Source organism: Rutilus rutilus (genome assembly GCF_951802725.1).
Source record: "Rutilus rutilus genome assembly, chromosome: 11".
Classification (NCBI taxonomy): domain Eukaryota; kingdom Metazoa; phylum Chordata; class Actinopteri; order Cypriniformes; family Leuciscidae; genus Rutilus; species Rutilus rutilus.
Window position 1 is genome coordinate 35,025,880 of NC_140216.1, and position 26,516 is coordinate 35,052,395.

At 35.2% G+C, this 26,516-nt stretch overlaps 1 protein-coding gene across 1 annotated transcript; it reads right to left on the minus strand.

Annotated features, from left to right (window-relative positions):
* Positions 1-343: 343 nt before the first annotated feature.
* Positions 344-7,135, minus strand: LOC311299453 (E3 ubiquitin-protein ligase TRIM39-like). The gene is made up of 8 exons (XM_084423026.1): positions 7,004-7,135; positions 6,189-6,267; positions 3,138-3,709; positions 2,928-3,023; positions 2,381-2,614; positions 2,151-2,289; positions 1,307-1,342; positions 344-1,154 (listed from the first exon to the last, which is right to left on the minus strand). The coding sequence occupies exons 2-8, from the start codon at positions 6,253-6,255 to the stop codon at positions 607-609; spliced, it is 1,692 nt and encodes a 563-aa protein (XP_084279152.1). The 5' UTR covers positions 6,256-6,267; positions 7,004-7,135; the 3' UTR covers positions 344-606.
* Between the last annotated feature and the right edge of the window lie 19,381 nt (positions 7,136-26,516).

A 26,516-nucleotide genomic window follows, 5' to 3' on the forward strand; every position in this document is an offset into this window, starting at 1 on the left:
TTCTATTCTATTCTATTCTATTCTATTCTATTCTTATGGTTAAACATACCTAGTTTTACCATGGCGTAAACATTAGACATGTCAACTTGGTAATAGACCTACAATGTTTTTTTCTTTTCGTCTACTCCTTTTTAATATATTTTTTTAATATTTTGTTATTACCATGATCATAATATCATGGTGTTTTTTAGGTATACTTTGAAGATCCATAGTGTTGTGTATGAATATGGTAATCATACAGTTCTATGATATATATTGAGGTATTACCATCTGATTTACCACAGTATTATCACAGATCTGTAATTAATGGTAGAAACAGCTTTGATATAATGCATCATGTTATCATAGTTTGGTTTGGTTTATTTTAATGTAAAAAAAAATTACAGGCACTTTCACTTTGTCAGGAAAACAATGGCATGGATAATTATGAAAAGTTAAAAATAAAATTGTTAAACAATCATTATATTTTCACAATATAATTAGCAATTTTAGCTAGAATTATAGATCTTAACAATGAAAAACTAATTATGAAAATATAGCAAAACATGTTTAGATTTGTAATTATATAAATAATTTTCATTGTTTATTCCATATTAGGCTGTAAATTCATTTATTGTATTTGACAGGTGTGATGATCAGTGGAGTTGAGTTTTTACCTTTATTGTTTAGATACGGGCTAAAAAATGGATAGAGTTTCCCAGTGAAAGACTGATCAGTGAAAGAGTAGAGATGAGAGCTGGACTCCACATCATAAAAGGAGACCAGACCCTCCTCATAATCCACAAACACACCGACCCGCTGCGGCTTCACACTCACACACAGAGAGACAGGAGGATCAGCACAGGCTTTATATTCATTCCCATTCCTCAGAACCACAGTCCACCCTCCATTACTGGGACTCGGTGTGATCTTTCCCTTCCTGTCAATGGATTCTCTGGCCACTCCTAAATCCCAGTCAGTCTTTCCCTTCACCTGCACCTCAAAATAAAATCTCCCTGAGGAGAATCCCTCCTTTCCCAGGACATTTATATATCTATCAAATCTCTCTGGTTTGTCTGGGAGTTTCTTCCAAATGTCTCCATCTCTCACTTGTTTTCCATCATCAGACAGGATGAGATTAGGATGAGCTGTATCAGGATCCAGAGTCACATCCACTGAGAAAACAGAGAATATGAATCACAACTTGATACAGATATTTAGTGATGATGTGTGTAATATGTAATCAGTGTTTAATCATACTGTCGGTCAGTGATGAAGCTGTGAGTATCTGAATGTAATCTAGTGTAGTGCAGACAGCACACTGTACCTGCATACTGCTGTCTCCTCTTCAGTTCTGTAGAGACTAATGACAATAAAACACCATCAGATCTTTGACATGTTTATGTGTGAATTATAGACAAGGTTTAAGGTTATATTTAAAGAATTGTGTAAAAGATCACTTTTAATCTGATCAATGTTTCTCTGCTGATATTTAGAGAATCCCTGAACTCCTATTGTGTTTGAGCTCGAAATATTCCTCCTTTTTAGAACATCTTTGAGAATATTTTATGAAATTTTTATTGTAGATATTTTTATGCCTAATGTTATTCGTCTCAGTTTTGGAGTGGATTAATGTTCTGGTTATTCACTAAAGACAACACTATAAAAAATAACCTTTAAGAAAATGAAAATGAAAGCCCAGCACTGCAAAGCTGTTTGAACTACAGGTCAGAAATATTCCTCTAAAAAAGAACAAATTTGCATCTTAAATTCATGATGTCTATATTGATTTGATTTTCTTCTGCTAAACTTATTTTATCTGACACATAATCACAACATTTAGATGAAACAGCTGAAAAGACCAACAGAAAATGGCAGAAAATGAATGTTTCTTTCTGTAGTTTCTCATCTAAAAGAGTTGACAGATTTACTAAAGCCTCAAGGTTCTGGTTACAGTGATGAAGCTTCTAGTACAAGATGAATTTACTGCATGTTTTCTGAAATTAGAGATGAATATGACCTGCTCTCTTCAAGAAGAACTGTGATGATAATGAGACAAACACATGATCACACACTTCTCTTATTTCAGCTTTAACAGACTCATTCTTCATTACTGATATTAAAAGATGATAAATATATGTATCTGTACGGTGTATTTGATATTGCTGTACCAGTTAGCGTGAGTTTCTCCTGTAGAGAGTCCTGCAGTTTAGTCAGAGCTCTCCTCAGAGTCTCCAGACTCTCATCAGTCTTCACACTGATCTCAGACCAGTTCCTGGTGTTTCTAGAGCTGCACAGGGATGAGTAAATCTACAGCAGGAGAGAGGAGAAATCCTTCAGCATGGGGAGTGTTATGGTGTCATATACTGCATTATCATTGATCAGAGAGATGTTGACTGACCTGTAGGAGGTGGAGGTGATCTTCAGTGTGTGAGAGCTGCTCCAGCTCAGTGTTTCTCATCTTTAGCTCAGTGATCTCCTGCTCCAGCTCTTCAATGAGCTCTTCCTCCTGTTTCTCTGCTGCTTTCTGCTGCTCCTCCATCATCTCCAGCAGTTCAGTCTGACATCTCTCAATGGAGCGGATGAGATCAGTGAAGAGCTCCACACGGGCTGCTTTCTCCTTCTCTGTGTTTCTCTGCTCAACCAGGACAATCAACACATTATTAGTGGTGTTTGTTAAGAGAAGAATCAGTGTTATTATTTCTCATACTTCAGTGTTTTAGGCGGTTTTCAAAATCCCTCATTCTGCAGCGTTTGCACTGAATGATTCCTCAAATCATGTGTCTTGTTGAGGAGAGATGTGTTATTACTTTACTAAGTGATCAGGAAATCACAGACGTGTCGATATTCAGACCAGCAGTGTGACTGTGAGTGTGAAATTGATTTTATACAACAATTCAATAAACAATGATATTTAAATTAATTAAATTAAATAATTTTATACTCACTTTTCTGACTTCTGCCGAGTGTTTGACGTCTTGAATCTTCTTGATTCTGTCCTGGATCATCTGCTGTGTGTCTTTCTGTGTCTTCATCAGTTGAGTCTATAGACGGAGAACAAGACACAATATGTTTTCATAATTGATTAATTTATATTAAAGAACATGTGATTCCTCATGATAAGAGCCATTTAAAATCAGTTTGTCAGTAACTTCTACCTTCTTCTCTTCACTCTCCTCTTCTAAAGAAACAGTGTTGTGGTTCTTGTGGTCTTTCAAAGCACACATCGGACACACACATGTCTGATCATCTCTACAGAACAGCTCCAGAGGTCTCTCATGTTTCTGACATATATAGTCCTCCAGATTACTCACAGGATTGATCAGTTTGTGTTTCTTTAAACCTGACACTCTCAAATGAGTCTCCAGGTGAGTTTCACAGTAAGAGCTCTGACACACCAGACACGACTTCAGGGCTTTCAGCTTTCTTTCCCCACAGACGTCACACAGAACTTCAGCTTTTTTCAGAACTTCAGCTTTTTTCTCAGGACTTTTCTTTTTACAGTGATCTACGAGCTCTCGCAGTGTGGTGTTAATCTTGAGATCAGGTCTGTGCTTGAATGTTTCTTTGCAATATGGACAGTTGCAGGTCTGGCTGTTGTCCCAGCACTTATTCAGACAGGTCTTGCAGAAGTTGTGTCCACATGGAGTGCTGACTGGATCAGTGAACACGTCCAGACATATAGAGCACTGAAGCTCCTCAGTCAGTGGACCGCTGGAGGAAGACATCACTGGAGAGAGAAATGATGAAGATAAATCACCAGCACTACTAGTCTAATGTTTGGAGACACTTGAAACACTGAATTCAAGTTTCTCATGATCTTAAAGACATTTTGTTTGAAGGGCTGCTGTGTAAATGATTGGAATTATGATGATGACTATGGTGATGATTTATTATACTGATGAGTTAGAGCAGATAGAGAAGGAAAAAGTTTAAAAGAATCTCATGATTCCCCTCATGAAGTTGGTTGAATGTAAAGAGCAACTTTGACGAAATCAAACGTGATTTCTCAAATATATATGAGATCATGTACAAGCTGGTAATTACTGCAAAATGAACCCAGACAAGCTGATCAGAACCCTAATGTGAAGTAGTGCTGTACATTCCTTCAGTTTTAGGCCCTCTTCTCTTTTCTCTTTATTTGTTTCCCCAGAACTCCAAGCCAACCATCACTAATCTAGGGGTTAAAACTGATTCTGACCTTAAGCTCGACAGTCAGATCAGGGCAGTCGTTTAATCAAGCTTTTTTCAGTTGAGGCAGCTGGCCAAAATAAAGCCATATCTTCTAAGGCAACATTTTGAGACAGTAATCCACGCCTTTGTTACCACTCGGCTAGATTACTGTAATGCACTGTATGTGGGGGTTAGTGGGTCTTCTGTAGCCCGTCTCCAGATGGTATAATACGCTGCAGCGCATCTTTTAACTGGAACACATAAAAACGAGCACATTTCGCCCATGTTAGCCTCACTTCACTGGCTGCCCATACACTCTAAAAAATAATAGTAAGGCTTAGTAAATATTACAGTAATATTAAACTTTATTAACTTAACTGTAACTTATTTACTTGATTGTTTGAGTTACACATACTGTACCAAAATATTTGACTAAAAATCCAACAGTTAATTTTATCTAAAATTTACAGTTATATTTAAGTTTTTTTCACTAAAATAATTTAGTATTTGACTAACCAATTATTTATTTATAATACACTTAATAGGCCTATAGGCTATTTGTGAAATTTCTATCAAAATATTTGAGAATGGAGAATTAAACTGATCTGTTTCAAGAAACAAAAATATTACTTAATTCAAATCAATATTATTAATATATTTAACACACTCTTAAGAAATTTAGTAAGTTTACTCAATTAAAACGATGCACCCCTCCCCCGCCCTCGTAATGTGACACCTAACCGAGAGTCGCGTCTGTCTTTTCGTGTGTTTGAAACGCCTTGCATAAAACACACAACTTTATTCCTAATGATAATGAATATAATTAATTTGGATGATAAAATGTTCTCAGAACAGAACTGTTTGTTTATTGGCAGGTTATTATGGAGTCAGTCGCTCGCAGTGTCTTTCAGCTGTGAGTTAAACGCAGGACGGCAGTCTAAAGTTCGATGTTTACCCGCAGAGTGCGAGTCTGTCTCCGGCTCGAGAACCAGCACTGATCCGGTGGATATTGGATAACAGACTGGTTGATTGCACTTGAATTGGGCTACCTGAATGTTTAAATGTTCCATTTGTAGGCATGTAGGCAATATTGTATACATGTTAAAAAAGTGTAAAATGTGCTGTATTGCTGTAGCCTACTCATCGACAATAAAGGCTAATATCATGTATACTGGTACTATTTACAGAGGAAATAAAAAGTTAATATTACTCATAAATAAAAACAATTAATATTACTCATAAATATTGTTTTTTAAATGTTTAAATGTTAAATTATTTCTACTCAATTTGATTTGTTAATGTACCAGATGCAGTTACTCAGATTTATTTATTTATTTTTTTACATGCATTTACTCAATTCATACAGTATAAATATAAAAATTGATTTCACAGCTTTAAAATTTACTCAAATTCACCAAAAAATTTAGTAAATCATAGTTAAACTTTTTAGAGTGTACATTTTAGGATCCAATTTAAAATTATTTTATTTGCTTTTAAATCTCTAAACGGTCTTGCCCCACCCTACATTTGGGAGCTGCTACACCCTTACACCCCCACTCGTTCTCTCAGGTCAGCTGATCAACTGCTCCTGAATGTGCCCAAAACAACATGGACTGTGCTTTTGCTGTGGCAGCTCCTAAACTGAGGAATGATCTGCCTCTGCCCATTAGACAAGCCTTTTCACTCTCTGCTTTTAAATCACTTCTTAAACCAACCTTTTCTCCTTGACCTTTGACACCTGACGTGGACATTTTGTTTATTTATTTATTTATTTTTTACTGTTTAATGGTATGTTTATTTTTCCATATGTTTTATGTCTCTTGATTTGTTTTATCTGCATTATGCTTTTCATAAAGTATGTATTTTATGTTTTTGTTTATTTTTTCTGTACAGCACTTTGGTCCACTTCAGTTGTTTTAAAGCGCTTTATGAATAAAGTTTGATGTGATTTGAACTAGTACATTTTAAATATAAATATCATATGAGAATAAAGTCATTCTTGAGCTAATTCATTTTTCTCTGGGTTATTGACTTACATGGACGTTTATCCTCATAACTCTGTCTCCTGGTTTTTCTTGTTCTTGTTGGTGAAGATTCTGCCATTGTTCTTTCCCTCTAGGACATTAAAAAACATATTGTATTTTACAATATAAATTATGACCAATGAAAAGACCGATCTAATCCCATTTGCTCCTTGAAATATGCATTTGTTTTACACACTGTATTTGGTCACTCGGGTTTAAATAAAATCTCGCCTCAAAAGTCAGATTTGGGGTTACTTCATATTATCTCATGACCACTTAATAAATATTTATATTGAAGTGTTAAAATCTCACTGACAGTGAGGGAAACTCATTCAGTCAATGACTCAATCTCACTGAACAATCTGAACTATGGTCTGTTTAGATCACAAACAGCAAGTGCAAAGTAGGTCATATACTTGTGAATATATATCTCCACAAAATAAACAGCCATATTGTGTGATCAAGTGTAGTTTGTATGACTAAGTGTAGTTTTAATCTACTTTATTATAAAAGTGATTTTCATCTGCAGTTTAGCAGGTTTGTGTTCAGTGAATCTGCAGGTCATTTACTTCCTGTTTCTTTAGTCTTTCTGTCGTGTGACAAAATGACAGAAACACCAAACTTTGCTTTACAACCAATCAAATGACACACTTTTAATACAATTCTGATACCATTTCAGTGCAGTAAACAACTAAAGTAGTTGAGTATTATATATGCTTAAACCTGGTTCTGTTCAACTTATTCCAGTTTGACATAACCCTACTAAACCAGTTCACTTCCATTAGAAACCTGTTCAGCACAATCTCTCTTATATTTCTATCTCTTACCTGTGAGGATCAGATGTTTCCACAAGACTCTTTGAACGGATCAATAAATATTCTGTTGTTTAAAGAGGTTGATCGTTTCAGGAGTCCATATTGTTGTTGATCAAGTTAGTTTCACTTTCTCTGAATCTCTCTGAACTACAGTGATGTCAGAGCTCCTCCTGTATTCACACATTTACATTTGTCCCTGTATTCGGTGAATCATGACTGATGTTTCTATCAGATTAATCTTTGTCAGGATGATTCCTCTATTGGGAGAAAATAGTTTGACTAATTTATGTTGTTCATAAACAAAGTCTTCTTTACAGACAAAGCCAATAACACTCAAACATATCTTTGTCAACATCTTTCTATAATATGTTTAAAATATTTAAAAAAGAAATTCCTTGTATGACTCTGTATCATGTTAATGCCTTTCTTCAAATTGATTCAATATTGTTTGTTCTGTATTTTATCTAAATGAACTGGAGTGCATTACCAGACAATATAAGCAAGAGTTCTGGGTGTCGTACTCGCTGACTCTGTGCTTGCACTGCACTGCAATATACAAGGACTGTCCACCTATGGGTGATGGCCGAAGGGGAGTCCTGCGTGGACTTTGTTTCGATAAGGAGGTTGAGGGCTGTTGCTCGTTGATTGTTTTTTCAATGATGGAGGGGAATTTCAAGCTGAGTAGATTTGAAGTGTGTGTGTGTGTGTGTGTGTGTGTGTGTGTGTGTGTGTGTGTGTGTGTGTCTGTCTGTCTGTCTGTCTGTTGATGTACAGATATGTGATTATCTGTATGTGTACATATTTCTTTTACACAATTATCATCTTTGTTTTGAAATAAAAGTTATCACTGTTATGAGTTTGGTTTTTTGAGTTGGCTTGAATAATATGGGATACAGAGATTGACAATGTACTGTATGTAGTTGGTTTAACTTCAAACTACTTTATTGGAATAAATGTTTTATAATAGACTATATAATGCACAAAAATAAACAATTATTAACTATTACAGAGGAATGATTAAAATAATAAATATATAAGGTGTCATTAATGTTTACAGTGATTTTGTAATTTACACAGTGAAGTGCAATAAAATGTGAAAATAAACTTGAAATAAAATAGCACACAGATATTACACAACATATACTCTGAAATTCCTTATAAGTTTTCCTCAGATCAGGCATAGTTAAAACTATAGATGTGCGCTGTAGGGAGAGCGGGGTAAAGTAACGCTTTTTGACTTTCTCCGTTTGTGTAAATCTGCTTATGGTTCAGAGTATTTATTTTTCCCCACATTAATTTCACACGTCTAGTACAATTATATGGTTTTGTTTTAATAATACAGTATATTCTTTTTTCTTGATATACCCCGAACGAATGGAAGTGAAATTTGACAACATGCCCCATAGGTGGGGTACATTGTAACATGACCATATGACAGATTATAATGCTGATCTATATACAAGACAAACTAAAATATTTTCTCAATAAAATACAATTATTAACTTTTTCATATAAAATAATGGCATTTTTTAATAATTAAAAAGAAACTAATTTTTGAGTTTGACTACGAACACAGAAAAACACAGCTATACAACATAGTTCAAAACATATTTATAATAAGTCATTTCTGAACATTGACTCTCAGTCTTTATTCATCTTTTTCTCATGTTTTCTCAGTGTTTGTAATAGTGTCTATCTAGTGTGTTATCAAAAGCTGTGATGAAGTTATGAAACTGTCATGAGGTTTTGTGCTAGAACAGAGTTTGCTGGCAATACAGTAAATGTTTTCACTGTGCATTATGACTGTATACTGTAGTTGACCTTTACAGATGAAGGGTGAGTTACAGTAATGTGGTAACTCTACCATGGTAATCAGTTTAGAGTATCACATAATGTACTATATTTGATGCCACCTGTCCCCCTTCTTCTGATGATCAATCTGATGTTATACAGTCATTGCCTGTTTCCTCTCCTTTACTCTATCCTGCTTTGTTCCAAATTGCAAATCTATTTGTATTAAATATACTCATTACAAAAATGGATTTTTCTGGATTTTGACATTTTCAACAAACATCACTTACAGTAGTATGATTTATAATATGTTTCCCTCATGTTATCTTACAGTATATGTCCCTACAAGGACAAGGATTTCAGATATTGCCATCTTTGTAGAGACATTTTGTCCCCATAATGTAAGTTTACCAGAAAACACACACACACACACACACACACACACACACACACACACACACACACACACACACACACACACACACACACACACACACACACACACACACACACACACACACACACACACACACACACACACACACACACACACACACACACACACACACACACACACACACACTTTGAACATAGTGGTCATAATCTGAGAAAAATCACTTAAAATGTAAAAATAATTCATTACATTTGGTTATCTGTATCAGAAATTGCACACAAAGTTCAAACTATATCTATAGAATCTGTATCTATAGAAATCTATAGGAAATGATTCATTGATTAATCATTAAGATCAGTTGGATTAAATAATGGACAAATGTATTAAACTGAACAAGAAGAGATGCAAATCAAAAGTTTGATAGTAATGGCGGCTACTGTGAATGAATCATTTATATAGATGAAACAGTTATTTTGTGTTGTGAAAATGATACTCTGTGATTTTGAGTATTGAACTACACAATTGGAAACATGATGAAATGTTTGATAAAAGTGCACTTTTGATGATCTGTTGTAATATTAGCACTAAGAGTTATGAAAATATACACCTTACTTGTGAAAATAGTACCAAAGTGAATAAAAAAAACCTGTAAAACATGCATCTCTTAACATAATTTATGCAATTACAATTATAACTGACTTCCTTTTATTTGGTAATAATCTTGTCTTTTGTTCTGATTGAATTTGTTGACTAAATTTAAGAATCTGACGTAAGAGGACACCGATATGACAATGAATTTTAAAATACTGTTCATCTCTTGGCTTTATTATTAGAGTTTTGATCTTCTCTCAACCGATAGAGCACATCCTGCATTATATTGTATTATAATTTTAATAACTATTTAACATTAGCCTACCACTAAACTTTGACTATAGGCATATTGCATAATTGTTCTAGGAAACTCAAAGCATATTTAAATGTTTGTGTAATTTGTGCTATACTCCATAATGATGTTTGTTGCGTAAGTAGAGCCCAAACATAAACTCAAGCCCAGGGGCCCGCAGCCCCACAAGGCCTGCCCTGTCCAGGCTAATGGTACTATGCAATAATTATACAATTTTTATGAGCTATTTTTTCCATTAGAATTATATTTTTTGTTTTATTTTATTATTATTATTATTATTATTTTCAATAAATGCAACATTTCTCATTAAGATAGAGTTTTTGAAGTGAGAAAAGCGCCATCCAGTGGCGTTACAAAATAAAAACTTGTGTAATGTCGTGTAACCGCCTGTAGGCTGTACTGTAGATCCTGTATAAATACATAGAGAGGCTTTTTGATTCGCATTGTTTTTTTGTTTGTTTTGTTTTTTAGACATGATTTCCCCATTTTATTCGTTTTTATTTTATTTAGATATATATTTAGACATTCTAAAAGACTACTTTTTGTCAAGATTTAGATATTTTTGTTAGATAAGTATCAGGTTTTGCATTATGATTACAATCAAACAATAACATTTGGTTAGAAAGGGAACACAATGCAAGCATTTTTGTTACTCAGTATTTGATCATTAAAAAATCAAACAAAATAAGGGATGGATAGTGATAATTCAAAACTTTATACAGACATTTTGCAATTAATTGGTATTTTGTTCAGTTTAATTCTATAAATGGTAATAAAACTTCAGAAGGGAACAGCAATTATGATCTAACAGCAAAAACATAAAGGCATTTTTAGAGTTGTTTTGTCTGAGTGACACACACAAAAGTAAAGACTCATAACTCCAAAACTATAGCAAGGAGAGTCAAAAGGTACCCATACAGCATGGTAACATTGATTCAATGTTGAGTTTTGATCCAAACCATCATTTTGGTTGACATCAGAATTTCAATGTTTAAAGTGTGTTGGATCAGCATTGAAATGTTGATGAAAGGGAACAGCACACATGGGTGAAGACAGTGACATTGAACTAACAGTGAGTCTTAGTTTATGAGCACAAGATCTTGCAGGCATGTATCTGTGCAAAACACTACTGGGTGTTACCCAATCAGTGGGGCGTTTCAGTTCACGATGGGCACTTTCAATGGTGTTACCTCATTTGCTCTAATACACTGGGGGTTTGGTTTAGGGGTGGGCCCTCATGATTTTAGCAAGTCTTTTGAAAAATGCTTGAAAAACACCAATTGTAGTTTGAAAATTGGCACTAATTGGTATACGGCCATTTTGGTTTTGCATGTGGACTTCTCAGTAGTTAATTAAAGGGTTAGTTCACCCAAAAATGAAAATTCTGTCAGTAATTACTCACCCTCATGTTGTTCCAACCGCGTAAGACCTTCGTTCATCTTCGGAACACAAATTAAGATATTTTTGATGAAATCTGAGCCATGTTTCACTCCTCCATAGGCTTCCAGTGTGACCGAAACTTGCTGGCCCAGAAAAGTTATTAAAGAGATCGTTAATATAGTCCAAGTGACTCCAGTGGCTCAATCTTAAGTATATCAAGCGACGAGAATACTTTTTGTGCGCAAAAACAAACAAAAATAACGACTTTATTCCACTATTCATTTCCTTCTCTCTGGATGTCTAGTTGGTTTGCGTAGTGTTTTTGCGCAGCGCGTCTGTGTTACACGTCACCACGTAGGCTCACTATTGGCCGACGCCGGTCATGTGTGTGTTGCGTGATGACGTGCAACACAGACGCGCAGCGCAAACACACTACGAGGCCCAGAGAGAAGGAAATGAAAAGTGGAATAAAGTCGTTATTTTTGTTTGTTTTTGCGCACAAAAAGTATTCTCGTCGCATGATAAACTTAATGTAGTGCCACTGTAGTTACTTGGACTATTTTAACGATGTTTTAATAACTATTCTGGGCCGGTGAGTTTCGGTCACACTGGAAGCCTATGGAGGAGTCAAAATTCTGTCAGATTTCATCAAAAATATCTTAATTTGTGTTCCGAAGATGAACGAAAGACTTACATGGTTGGAACAACATGAGGGTGAGTAATTACTGACAGAATTTTCATTTTTGGGTGAACTAACCCTTTAATGCTTCCTTATTAGAGAGAAAACACAAGGTGCGTCCTATACGGAAGTCTTGTGTGTTTGACATGCATGAACTCTCTGAGTTTCAAACAATGGTGCATATAATGTATTTCTGCTTTTAGCATGCTTTTTACTTGCATTTTATTTATTGTTACTAAATCTACTAACATACATTTATTTTCAAAGTAAGTAAAGTGTTGAAATAAATCGCACAGATAGCATGGGGACATTGATACAATGTTGAGTTTTGATCCAAACCATAATTTTGGTTGAGATTGACATTTCAGTGTGTTGGATCAGCATTGAAATTTTGATGTAAGCCAACAGCACACATGGGTGGAGACCGTGACATTGAACTAACAGTGATTTGTAGTTGATGAGCACAAGATCATTCAGGCATGTATCTCTGCAGAACACTAGTGGGTGTTTCTCTATCAGTGGGGCGTTTCAAACCACAATGGGCATTTTCAACCGCTTTACCTGATTTGCTCTAATCCACTGGGGGCTTGGTTTAGGGGTGGGACGGTTTAGCAAGTCTGTTGAAAAATGGTTGAAAAACATTTACTGTAGTTTGAAATTGGCCACTGATTGGTAAACGCCCATTTTGGTTTTGCATGCGCACTTCTCAGTAGTGTAACTCTTCCTCATTAGAGAGAAAACATATCCTGTGCCTCATCACTGCTTAATCAGGTAATCATTCATATTCCTGAATCTGTAATAAATTTGAGAAATGTAATTGATTTCCATTCAGTTTAGCTTGTTTCCACTGAAACACAATAACAAAAACATCTTGTGTTTATTAAGAAAGTGACTGACATGGCTATTTTGTGATATTTAAAGAGATTAAGGTCTACATAAGGTGAATCTGCAGCTTTAAAGGGATAGTTCAGCCCGAAATGAAAATTCTGTCATCATTCTGCCTGCAAGTGTTCATTGATTCTAATGACCTTGATTAGCTTGATTAGCTGCCTCAGGTGTGTTTAATTAGGGCTGGAGATAAAATCGGACACCCCTGCCATAGTGATTTCTTTTGATATTGAAGCATTAATAGATTTTAGAAAAATAAATGGTATAATCAGAATTTAACGATACTTTAATCATAGTTAGATTTTTTTTGTGTTCAGCAACTTTTTTAAAAAAGTGAATCATATTGTGTTTAGTATATTAACATTCTTGAATGTGGCAACTGAATTGACTGGTTCTCGAGTAACATCATGCTTTCTTTTTCAGATATCAGAGAACCCAAAGGAACTCAAAGGAAAAGAGGCAGTAGTCTGATGTAAGACAGATTTTTAAAAACCTGAACCGTTGGACCACCTGTAGTTATGACATCAGACTTCTGAAGCCAATTTTATTTTTAAAGGTTTCTTTTTTTAAAGAATGATCTTTTAATATATTTTTGTCATTGATTGATTGAATAAAATAAATTAACTCAACTGCTGGAAAGGTGTCATTTATATTTTAAAAGGTTTTTGCCAAATTTTTAAATGGTCAGGAATTTGTTGACGCATCATTGAAGTGTAGTTGAAATATTAATGTTGTTTCAACATTAACTTGCTACATCAGATGGCAACATTGTTTGACGTTCCTTTTCAGTTGTATTTTCAGTGTTTCAACAAAATGTGTTTAGAATCAACATCACATTGTAACATTGATCAAACCATATTACCAAAGATTATTTCTGTTAATTTCAGTGTAGATTCAACATCATAGTGTAACGTTGATTCAACAATATTACCATCGATTTATTTGAGTTAATTTCAGTGTTGATTCAACAGCAGTGATGTAGATTCAACATCATAGTGTAATATTGATTCAATATTACCATTGATTATTTTTGTTAATTTCAGTATTGAATAAGCATCGGTGATGTAGAATCAATCATAGTGTAATGTTGATTCAGTAACATTATTGATTTTTTTGTTCAACAGTTTCAACATTAACTGAGGGTGCAAAAGTGATGTTGATAAAACATCACTTTGTAATGTTGAATCAATACTATTACCGTTGATTTTTGGTTGAAATCTCAACATTGCTTCACCATTAACTGAGGGTGCAAGAGTGATGCAAAAACATCACTTTTTAATGTTGAAGCAATATTAACACTATTGATTTGTGGTTGAAATCTGAACATTATTTCAATATTAACTGAGGGTGCAAGAGTGACGCTAAAGCAACATCACTTTCTAACGTCATTTCAATGTAATCAGCGTTGACGCATCAACACTGACTCAACAGTGTTTCAATGGTTACATGCTATCTGGGTAGGTATCATTTGATAGAACACTTTTCAATTTTTTTTGAAAATATAAATTACATTACATTTGGACATTCTCCTGCCGAGAAACTGCTGATAAAAGACAAAAATATATAATTTTTATTATGATTTGAATATTCTTCACATAAAGAAAGAAATGTAGCCTACTTTTAAGGCTACATTTTTTTTCATGCACTGCTCAATTTTGAGATTTTGTTCTATTTGGCTTTTCATAACGTGTTGTTTCAGACTAGTGGAAAGACTATTATACATTTATACTATTATACCATTATACACTTTTAAGTGTTTACTTTATGGTACTTTATCTATTTACATCTCTAGATTTCAATTACAATTCATTTCTTTAAAGGTTGCTTTCTTAAAATTAGTTTTTTCTCCAGTTCAGTAGCACTTACATATACCAAACATTACAGTTCTAATATGTCAACAAAATGAAACAAGAATTTTGATCATGACTTCATCTAATATTCAGATTTTTGTTTTGGAGTTTATGCAAATGAGTGCATAGTTAATTAGAAAATGCCTCATTTGCATATTTAAACATAATATTTCCAAAAACGTACAAAAATGTTTGGAATTATTAATGTATTCAATCAACACAGGAAGTATGGTGATATTTATTATTGTTAAAAAAGTCTTGCTTTCAAAATTGTTCACTGAAATGTTCTTATTTTCACTGTGAAAACCCCCTTTGGAAACTTTACTTTTAAGAGTGTAAACTACACACATCTGAAGATTAATCTAAATACTGAGTATTAACTGCTTTTATTTCATTTCTAACCTCGTTAAGTTGTACGCAGTGAATGACAGTGTGTTTGGTCTCGTCTCTTCCAGATCTTGGTTCAGGGTGGCGTTACGTACAGAGACGAGCCCTGGCATAAAGAATGTTTCTTGTGTTCGGGTTGTAAAGTCCAGCTGGCCGTTCTGTGTGAAGTGCTTCAGTAACCTGTACGCCCAAACATGTGCCGCCTGCGACAAACCCATCACAGGTCAGTGTGTGTTAATGTGTCCTTATAACAAGAGCGCTCTTCATTAGCAGTTCCTTCAGCTGAGAACAGAAACACTGTCAGAAACAAGAGACAGTTGGCACATAAACAGGGTCGTGTGTTTGGAGGCTGTTGAGTGTGTGTGAATAAAGTTCTGCTTGTTCATCGGGACTCAAGAGTCTCTCATCCACCGGGTCATGACCTATGAGAATATAATATCTGACTCAAATATCAATATTATCAGACTGTTTTAACCCAAAGCCTAGTGTATCATATTTGATACGCACATTTCTAAAATATTATCAAAACTTTGCTGAAAACTTGTACACGATCTACTACATGCCATCTATTGTATGAGTGATAGTTTATACATTTTTAGTAAGTAAAAGGCCTTTTAGTGTAAATTTAACTTAAACGTCCCCCTTCAGGTTGTGATTCACGTGTCTTTTTGCTGTGAAATCTTGATTGTTTTTATGTAAATGTAAGAATAACGTTTATATTGTTATTAATATTTCAAGATAAACTGGAAAGCAACTTTTATTTGTTACATTTATTTGTTCATCTCTCAGTCATCATTATTTTGCATTATATGTTTTGCCTCCCACAATAAAAACTACAGAGATCTGATCATAAAACTAAGCATTTAAATATCATCTAACTAAGACATTATTGGGATATAGAGTGACAACTGATTTTTACATGCATTGAAGTCTGCTATATTGTTATATAGATCTCAATGATTTACATTGCAAACAATTAGAATTTAATCAATTTATGGGGCATATAAATATCAGCAACAACAAATTGCATGTTTTTTCTCAGTTTGGACCTTTGAATAAAATTGAGGTGTTTTTTTTCCTCCAACTATGAGCTTCATATTCTCACTAATCATACTAGTAGCCATAAAATTGTGTCGAGTATGACATTCAACAAAAAAAAAGCACATATCAAAAAAAAAAAGAGATTTTAACCCTAAAACAGGCAACGTGACTCACGAGTCACATAGTTTTTATTGTCTTTTTTGGGGCCTAAGAATGATTTTTTCATCAAATCCTTGTATCATTTATCACAGCCTGGTCTGTCTTGAGTATGCTGGTCACATGATTTGCTTCGAGTTTTTTGTGATAAATTAGTCAGCCTGACCTAAATCCAACATGGCTACCGGTGGTGCAGGACATTCAGATTTTGAGGAAAGTAAATATATATTAAACTTACTTTTCTTCTGGAAAAATAATAATAATACTGCTAACATTAATTGTGAACATTGTTGTAAGGCCCGTGAAATTGGTCCAATGGAGGTTTTCCAATAACACAGGGAAGGTCTCACGTGCTCTGTCCTTTCCTCATGCGAAGTATTGGTGGTTAAATTTGTAATACATTAATCATATGTATTTACTCGTTAATTTATCTGACTCCATAAAGAAAAAGGTTTTAATAATATCTGTGCTAAAAGTGAGTGAGTGTTTGACTATTCCGTTTAACTCTTCAATGAAAATAATATCAAAGTCAGTGAGAATAATCAAATGTAACAATTTATTATGTCAGGTAAATGTATCATGCCAATTTCATAATCAATTCAAAGATAATCGATACAAAACATCAAATGCTCTGGAATAGAGAGAAGATGCAAACCCAACATTAAGAAATACGTTAGGCTGAGAGATCTATATCTCCCAGCCTAACGGACCGATCTGAAGTACAGAAAAGGCCCCGATCTGCCTGCTGTACTCCATTAAATAGCCAGACCTCTTTCACATGTAAACATGTGCTAACAATAGTAAATTTGCATTCTGAGGTACACTGTACCTCTTGGGGGGGTGTGACCATTTGCTTGAGAGATCAACCCCTCCTTGTATGCTAGTTATCCATAAACCTTCAAAAACCTTATTACCTTGTGTTTTACTTATTCTGAGATGAGAGAATTGTACCAGTCGCACTGTGACATTTTAAACGATACCAAACATGAATATACTCTGTCATAATCATTCACATTAAACTGTACATTTTCTTGGGTGAAATCAGGTAGTCACCTGAGCATGAGAGAGAGGGGGTGAGGGGAGAGGGAAGGAGATGCAGATTAGATGACTCGGGGGTGAGACTTTCGTCTCGATGGTGCATGAGAGCCAGTTCAAATGCTAATCTCCAGAGAGGTCCTTTTGTTCTCTCAGGGCCTGGTCACCCCCAAAACAGACCGTCTGGAATTTCCTAATTTATCAATTCTTACAGTTTTCCCTCCTTGACTCCGTGGGTCAAATTCAAATGAGCTTGCAGAGGGCTGTGTTCACCTGCAGAACACCTGGTCTCACCAGGTGTATGTTGCTTGAGTCCAGCAGGTGGATGAATGCATTCAGGTTCTCTTCCTGTAATCCTGGGACGTGAGCAGAGTCAATCTGGACCTTTGTGACTTGTTCAGTTGATGTGTCACTCCTCCATGGAGAAACTTCTGCTTCTCTGGCACCTTCTCCACGATGATGATCTGACCCTTCTTGACCAATCCTGTCACCTCCAGCGTGCGGTTGTCTGGGCAGACCTCAGTGGATGAAGGGCTTCTCCTTAGTTCACACTGCTTTGTGTGAAAAGCCTGAGACACCTGAAAAGCATCTTAAATGTCCACTTCACGATTGAGCACTTATGAACTTGAAGTCGTATGGAAATGCATGGGAACACATAATGCAACAAAACAAAATCATATCATGTCTAATATAAATATCATGTTCATGTCAGCGAGTGCGAATGGTACATCTGGTCTCAAGTGTTTCTCAAGGTTCAAATAGGATGGTCTTGTTTTAAATATCCAATTCTTCACTACCACTGTGATATTAAATGGTAGTGGAATTTAAATATTCTTGATCTGAATTATTCAAAGGAAATGCAGCAAGAGGTCGGTGTAACCTAAATAATAAAATCAATGGTATGCATCAATAAATCTTGTAATAACAGTTGAAGTGCACGTATATATATATATATATAATAATCACTTTGTTTGTTCATGAATCTTCCAATGCAAGCCACATATGCAGATCTAAGAAGTAACTTGGAACATGTTTAGGCATATAAGAATGGAGATTGTTAATTCATTGCAACAGTGTTGTGTGTGTGTGTGTGTGTGTATGTGTGTTTGTGTTGGTGAGAGAGAGTGTGAGAGAGAGAGAGAGAGAGAGAGAGAGAGAGAGAGAGAGAGAGAGAGAGAGAGAGAGAGAGAGAGAGAGAGAGAGGATGAGAGAGAGAGAGAGAGAGAGAGGAGAGAGAGAGAGAGAGAGAGAGAGAGAGTGAGAGAGAGAGAGAGAGAGAGAGAGAGAGAGAGAAGAGAGGAGAGAGAGAGAGAGAGAGAGAGAGAGAGAGAGAGAGAGAGAGAGGAGAGAGAGAGAGAGAGAGAGAGAGAGAGAGATGAGAGAGAGAGATCGAGAGAGAGAGAGAGAGAGAGAGAGAGAAGAGAGAGAGAGAAGGAGAGAGAGGAGGATGAAGAGAGAGAGAGAGGAGAGAGAGAGAGGAAGAGAGATATGGCTAAGTCGCAGTCGAGACGGTTTAAATTGTAAATTTTTGTTATTAATTGAAGCGGTCTCACTTCAGATTTATCCATTTTAATTATGTTTCTGTTATTAGTGGTAAGTTGAGAAATCAGAATCAGGGGCCCTCTGATCTTCCAACTCCCACCAACAATCATGGAGTTGAAATTTAATGGCAGGTCTGCCTTAGAATTTGTCTGATTTGTGACTGTAGCCATTCAGTTGTCCATGTGTGTTACATTAGTTGGCAGTTTGTTGTGAATAGCGTATGCTATTCTCTGTGTCTCTGTTAGACAATGATCATGAGATCAGCTCCACCCTGTGTGTGTGAAGCTATCTGGATCTGTAGTGTGAAGATGACACATCTTCGTCTGATGTGCAGTGTTCAGCCTGGATAGACCATCTACCCCAGGTGATGATGCTGTGAGGGTATAGTGATGGAGGGGTGTGTTCAGTGTTCATGTCTAGGAGATGGGTGGAATATAATCTATAACAATTGTGTTGCAAATTTCGATCCAGTTCTAAACTGGGAGGCCATATTTATGCAGTTAATGTGATAGTGTGACGTGTGAAAAGGCCTTTTATAATATCTTTTCACCCATCTCCCGAGTCTCAGGTTATGTTCGAACAATTCCGCTGTCCTGGATTTGCTCCAGGTGGGCTCCACCATTTTGCAGAAGTAGCCTAAGCCTGAGACAGAAAACAGAGGAGAGCGAACCACAGATAATTCCAATATTTCAAAAAACATTAAATTCAGACGTGTGAATTCTTTTACTTGTTCCATTATCATGTAAGTTGCAATTTTAATTCCAGATGTCACATGAAACCGAGTTTCATTGACCAAGTCTGAATTGTTGCTGTTGTTTCAGTGTGTTTTGACACCCTGAAGCTGCTTTTCCAGTTCAGCCTTCAGTCCGCTGCATGTTGCAATGCTCATTGCTTTCTCTCACTACAGCCAGATCTGTTATGGTGTCGTTCACACATTTTAGTTAGTGCAGATATTTTTTGACGCTGCAAAAAACTGTGGTACCCTCCTTGTAAATTTACTTCTCTGATTAGATTACATTTAGTTGTTGCGCAATTTGGTTTGCTATACCTGTGCCACAATTCTAGCCGTGTTTTCTAACGGTGAAAAATAAAGGCATACCCTCCGCTTTTGGCACTGGGTAGCACACAAATGAAATTCTGTTTCAGAAATTCAGTTTTAATGACGAAAGTCACACTTCTCCAATTATTATCCTACTCTGTAAGTGTAATATAATGTTTATTATAATTCAGGTTATAATATAATTATATTCTTTTAACAATACAAGTCAAATTATATTGTTTTCAGTCTCTGAAGAGTCTCTGGAACAACTTAACGCATGGTCAAATCTCTACTTGTTCTCATGTCAATACATTTGAATATGAAAAAGGCTTTTCTGGCTCAGGGCTGATAAGATGTACATTTGCTGTTTCTCTTTTTTCTTTGCTAGGTTTCAAATACCTTTTCTTCTCATTTAGTCTTTTTAATGGCCATTTTAATGTTTGATTATTCTATTTGCTCTTACTTATATTTTCTTTTTATAAATTAGGAAACTATATCGCTTTGCAGTCCTTCTCCTAAGGATGCACGACACAATCTCGCCAGTCTGGCTTACCAAAACAGAGGTAATTGGCTAAATATCTGGAATCTGCCGTATTCACACGTACAAAATAACAGACACTTAAATAGCCCCCTTGAATGCCACCTCAGGAACTTAATTCAATCGTTTCAATTAGTAGAGGTCAAGACCACCATTAAAAGACGTTAGCCGATCAACTACTTTTCTTAAAATGGCTTTGGTTTAGTCAAGCCCGTGGGATATCCACGTACACTTATCTAAAAGAACATTAATTAGAACAGAGGTTATGGAACGCACCCGAATCCAGGTTGATCAAACAGCATTAGCTGATTCAGGACGGAAATTAACTCGTCCCCACTCATTCAAGTACACTTGAATCTGATATCCAGTATTAGTCGTCACTAATGTCTGGCGCAAACTTGTGGAAATATACGAATCCGGTAATCTATTTGGGAAAAATAATTGCAGAGCAATCCAGAATGAGTTCAAACGTAACAATATTTAGTTCTCTGCAAATTCATTGTGAGTCACACTATAGCCACCAAATTCAGCATAGACACGCGTGTTTAATTCAGTTAAATACACAGGACACCATGGCCTAGAATACAACATCAACAACCTTTTACCTAAGTGTTCCAAATACACTCACAGCAAAGCAATAGAATACAACATCTATATCACCTTTGCCTAAGTGTTTCAACTACACTTACAGTAAAGTAATCCTGTGTTTAAAGAATAAACTTTAAATTAGCCTATGTGCATGTTGTAGCACAAACAAATTTGAAAATTAACAGAATTATTCATCGCTCAGAATAGTATCCTCAAATATTTGAACAGCTTGACAGTCAAAATCAGGATGCGCGCGATCATAGCTAGTTATAACGACGCCTTTTTATACTTGTATTACCCCAGCGTGTTACAATGTTTTAGAAGTTTATTCTGCCATCGTTTTTACAGACTCGCCACATCTAACAGCTCCTGTCAGTTGTGTTGGATATATTTTAGAGATTACTCTGCCATCGTTTTTACAGTCTCGCCATATCCCCAACCACACTGTAAAAAATTATGCAGGAGGGTGTTAAATTCAACCTGTGCAAATCATATATATTTTACTTAAGTATATTAGTTAGCAAGAAAAATATATTAAAATGGGTACATTCTAACTACACTACCTATTTTTTAACAGTAATATCGGCAACCTTAAAATAATGAGTAAAACATACCCCAATTTATTGGTTCAGTGGTCGCAAATTGCACATGCGCCAACTTCAACGTCCAGGCGGGAATCACGGAATTCAAATTCAACGTCTTCTAGCGGGACCACGAAGCTTTGAGCTCAAGGTAAGTTTTGTTATTGTTGTTGTTTATCGTGTTGATATAACATAACGCATATGTTAACTTATTTAATGGTAAGATTTACTGTAGCCTACCAAAAGATTTGTAATGTGCTCGCTTCTGTTATCTTGTCGGCGCGGCGCCACAACCATAGCTGAGGATGGTCGATTTCGCGTAGTTCCAGGGTCATATACACCTGCAAATGCGAGTAAAAATCTACATTCATGAGTAGAATATTAGTGTTATGTACATGGCTAAAATTAGTGAACAAAGAGCAGCGCGCATTGCATCTGTGTGTTTGACAGAGAGAGACGTTGACGAGTTGACGTCCTGATGACAGGGTAACGTTAGGCGATCAAGGCAGAGTAAAACTGTTTGTGGTTTGCTGGATAATTAATTTTAAGGTTTCCTTGCATTTATATGATGATCTCTGTGTTAGAAGGGATCAAATCATAAAGTACTTTTATTATTGTTATTTTTTACGGAGATATGATGTGCATTTATGTTGGGTTCTTTCACTTATGTCAAAAACGGTTTTGTGTTAATAATAGGCATTATTTTACAAATTACTTAATATAGTTATTTTAATATATTTGGGCAATTTGTGCATGTTTTCGCTTGGGTTCGCGATGTGCTTAATTCGTTATCCATATCCTCATTTAACGTACACAAAATTGTTCACATATTATGCTAGCATATCACCTAGCTTTAACTGCTGCTCTCCTCTTTTGATTTTGCATCGTGCAGATGTAATTATGCATCATGCAATAGCAGTGTTGTTGTTGTTTTTTTAAGCAAGATGCAGCTTACAGTGATTTAAGCCTAAATGCAGTTAATTTATGTCTGGATTAAATCTATAATCAAAAATGTATAATTAAAACATTTCTTACTTTCTTTTTCTTCCACAGAAAGATCTTTATGAAAACATTTGAAGACCGTGCAAGAAGAAAGTTCAGCCACAGACTGTTTCATCCCATGAAGGCGTTTATTTTGAATGGGAAGTGTTGAAGAAGTTTTATAACGTAAGTGGTAAAACTTTACAATAAGGTTTCATTTGTTAACATTAGTTAATGCATTAATTAAGATGGACTATTAATGAGCAATACAGTATTAATCTTTACTAATCTACAGTCGTTCATTGTTCATATTAGTTCACAGTGCATTATAATGTTAACAACTTTTTATAATAATAATTAATTGATAAATGCTGAAATTAACATGAACTAAGATTAATAAATGAAGTAGAAGTGTTGTTCATTCTTCGTTCATGTTAACTAAAGTAGTTAAAGTGATAGTTCACCCAAAAATGAAAGTTGTCATTAATTACTCGCCTTCATGTCGTTTCAAACCTGTAAGACCTTCTTTTATCTTCAGAACACAAATAAAGATATTTTTAATGAAATCTGAGAGATTTCTCTCCCTCCATTGAGTCTACAACCACCCCATTGACTCTTCAAAAAGTTCATGAAGATATTGTTAAACGAATCCATATGAATGAAGTGGTTTAGTTCAAATTTTCTGAAGAGAGACGATCCTTTTTATGATAAACATATTAAATTTATTATACATTGTTCAGCGAACAAATAGTAGCTCATTGGTTCTTGCTTAAGCTCAAACGTGTACGAGAATGAACCTCATTGATTCTCGCACATCAAGGGAACATGTTTGAGCTTCCGTTTACCACAACTGATGTTGAGTTGATGAATGTTTATATGTGAATAAAAGACTACATTTAATCTGTTCATCATATAAAGTGATTGTCTTTCTTCAGAACATTTGCGCTAAACCACTTAATTCGGATTAGTTTTACGATCTCTTTATGAACTTTTTGAAGCTTCAAAGTGGTACAGTAGTTGTGTAGACTGCAAATGGAGGGTCAGAAATCTCTCAGATTTCATCAAAAAGATCTTTATTTGTGAACGTAAGTCTTACGGTTTGGAACGACATGAAGGTAGCCTAAATGATGACAGAATTTAAAAGTTTTGGGTGAATAACCATTCAACTAATGAAACCTTATTGTAAAGTGTTATCACGTGAGTGAAATTAAGTTGTATGTTGCTTAAAATTGGTGATGAATAATGGTTATTTTTTTACCTACAGTAATTTGTGTTAAGTTTATAACAAATTTAATTTTTGTTATCCATATTACATGTCAGTCCATTAAGGTAAATGAGATCTGTTTGAAATAACAAAATGTGAGAGAGATTTAAGACTGTTGCTTTTAATGTATATTCTGACTTCCCATTATTTTTAAATGGAAAGTGTTGAAGAAGTTGTATGTTATATGAATGTAAGAGGGCTCTTTTGTAGTTCCTTTGTTAGTTTGAAATGTTAGTTTTTTGGTCAATAAAAAAGTAATAGATGAAATATCCTGTGTCTGGCCATTTTTAGGTAAATTTAACCATCTCTGAATAAGTAATGTTTAATTATTTCTATTGACTTATTATTATTATTAATACAAATTTAGTAGATGGACTTTTGCCTGCTAACAATAGAGTAATTATTACTCAGTAATTAGTTGTGTAATGTATTGAGAATTATTAGGTAGACTTTACCTAATTTTGTTTAGTATGTCATAGCCATTAAATGTAGGTACTCTTTATTCAAAAATTTGGGTTGAAATCTACCCAAACAAAGTGAGTGCAAATTGTTACCTCAATTTTATTGGGTAGATTCTATAGGTTTGTTTTTACAGTGCACCTAACAGTGATAACCAAGCAAAATTTTCTAATTTTCGTGAATTTTTGACTAGATAGCATATCAAATACTTTAGATGTTTACTTTTCAGAGGAACTGAAATAAGCCAAATTAAATTGAATATCTTAATTTAATTCCATCAATGTTAAAGTTCTAGCATTTAGCATTAGCCTTGAATGCAGCATGGCTTTAGCATTTAGCATTTAGCGTAGCCTTGAGCGTTTTGAAAGCAACATGGACAATAGCATTTAGCATTAGCCTTGAGCGCAGCATGGCTTTAGCATTTAGCATAGCCTTGAGCGTTTTGAAAACAACATGGACAATAGCATTTAGCATTAGCCTTGATATTTGAGTTTTTTAGTCTGTAAATCATATCATCCTGTTTTCCCAAAATTTTCCTTTCATAAACAATGCATTGATCTGCCTTTTTATTTATAAAATCACGTGTTTTCCGATCGTTTACAAACTTAGATTTGTCTTTCTCTTGTTTGCTCATTGTCATCAAGTGTTGCTAGTGTTTAAACAAAGCCAACACAACAATGGCCAGAAAACATGCTTCTGATTTTAAAACTTTTTAGGCTTTACTTTTTCAGCTCTTCATCGAGTTATTAATTATTTGGGAGATGTTATTCTCACTTTAGGTTTCGTTTCTTGTTGCTTAGGCAAAACAAAGCGATCTTTAAAATCTAATACACAAGGTTTTTCAATCTTCATCTGGCTGCCGCATCACATTTCTAAACAAAGCAGGGCTTTAATTCCGACCAGTAAACAATGCAAACATTTCTTCAACACTTCCATAAAGGGCAGAAAAGGTTTACTTACCATACCAGCGGAAGAAAGAGAAGATGTTTCAAAACCTCATGCTGATTTTAGAATCCCAAATACTTGCTGGAAAGGACGTTTTCTCGTGAAACTGTTTTTATCTGTTTAGAGATCACGTCGAGGTCACCACTTTGTAAGGCCCGTGAAATTGGTCCAATGGAGGTTTTCCAATAACACAGGGAAGGTCTCACGTGCTCTGTCCTTTCCTCATGCGAAGTATTGGTGGTTAAATTTGTAATACATTAATCATATGTATTTACTCGTTAATTTATCTGACTCCATAAAGAAAAAGGTTTTAATAATATCTGTGCCTCACTAAAAGTGAGTGAGTGTTTGACTATTCCGTTTAACTCTTCAATGAAAATAATATCAAAGTCAGTGAGAATAATCAAATGTAACAATTTATTATGTCAGGTAAATGTATCATGCCAATTTCATAATCAATTCAAAGATAATCGATACAAAACATCAAATGCTCTGGAATAGAGAGAAGATGCAAACCCAACATTAAGAAATACGTTAGGCTGAGAGATCTATATCTCCCAGCCTAACGGACCGATCTGAAGTACAGAAAAGGCCCCGATCTGCCTGCTGTACTCCATTAAATAGCCAGACCTCTTTCACATGTAAACATGTGCTAACAATAGTAAATTTGCATTCTGAGGTACACTGTACCTCTTGGGGGGGTGTGACCATTTGCTTGAGAGATCAACCCCTCCTTGTATGCTAGTTATCCATAAACCTTCAAAAACCTTATTACCTTGTGTTTTACTTATTCTGAGATGAGAGAATTGTACCAGTCGCACTGTGACATTTTAAACGATACCAAACATGAATATACTCTGTCATAATCATTCACATTAAACTGTACATTTTCTTGGGTGAAATCAGGTAGTCACCTGAGCATGAGAGAGAGGGGGTGAGGGGAGAGGGAAGGAGATGCAGATTAGATGACTCGGGGGTGAGACTTTCGTCTCGATGGTGCATGAGAGCCAGTTCAAATGCTAATCTCCAGAGAGGTCCTTTTGTTCTCTCAGGGCCTGGTCACCCCCAAAACAGACCGTCTGG

Coding starts and splice junctions, on each gene's coding strand:
- LOC311299453 (XM_084423026.1), bottom strand. CDS start 6,255: ATGGCAGAATCTTCACCAACAAGAACAAGAAAAACCAGGAGACAGAGT. Junction 2,615..2,927: donor ACTCGGCAGAAGTCAGAAAA/GTGAGTATAAAA, acceptor CTGGTTGAGCAG/AGAAACACAGAGAAGGAGAA. Junction 1,155..1,306: donor GAGGAGACAGCAGTATGCAG/GTACAGTGTGCT, acceptor CTGTTTTCTCAG/TGGATGTGACTCTGGATCCT.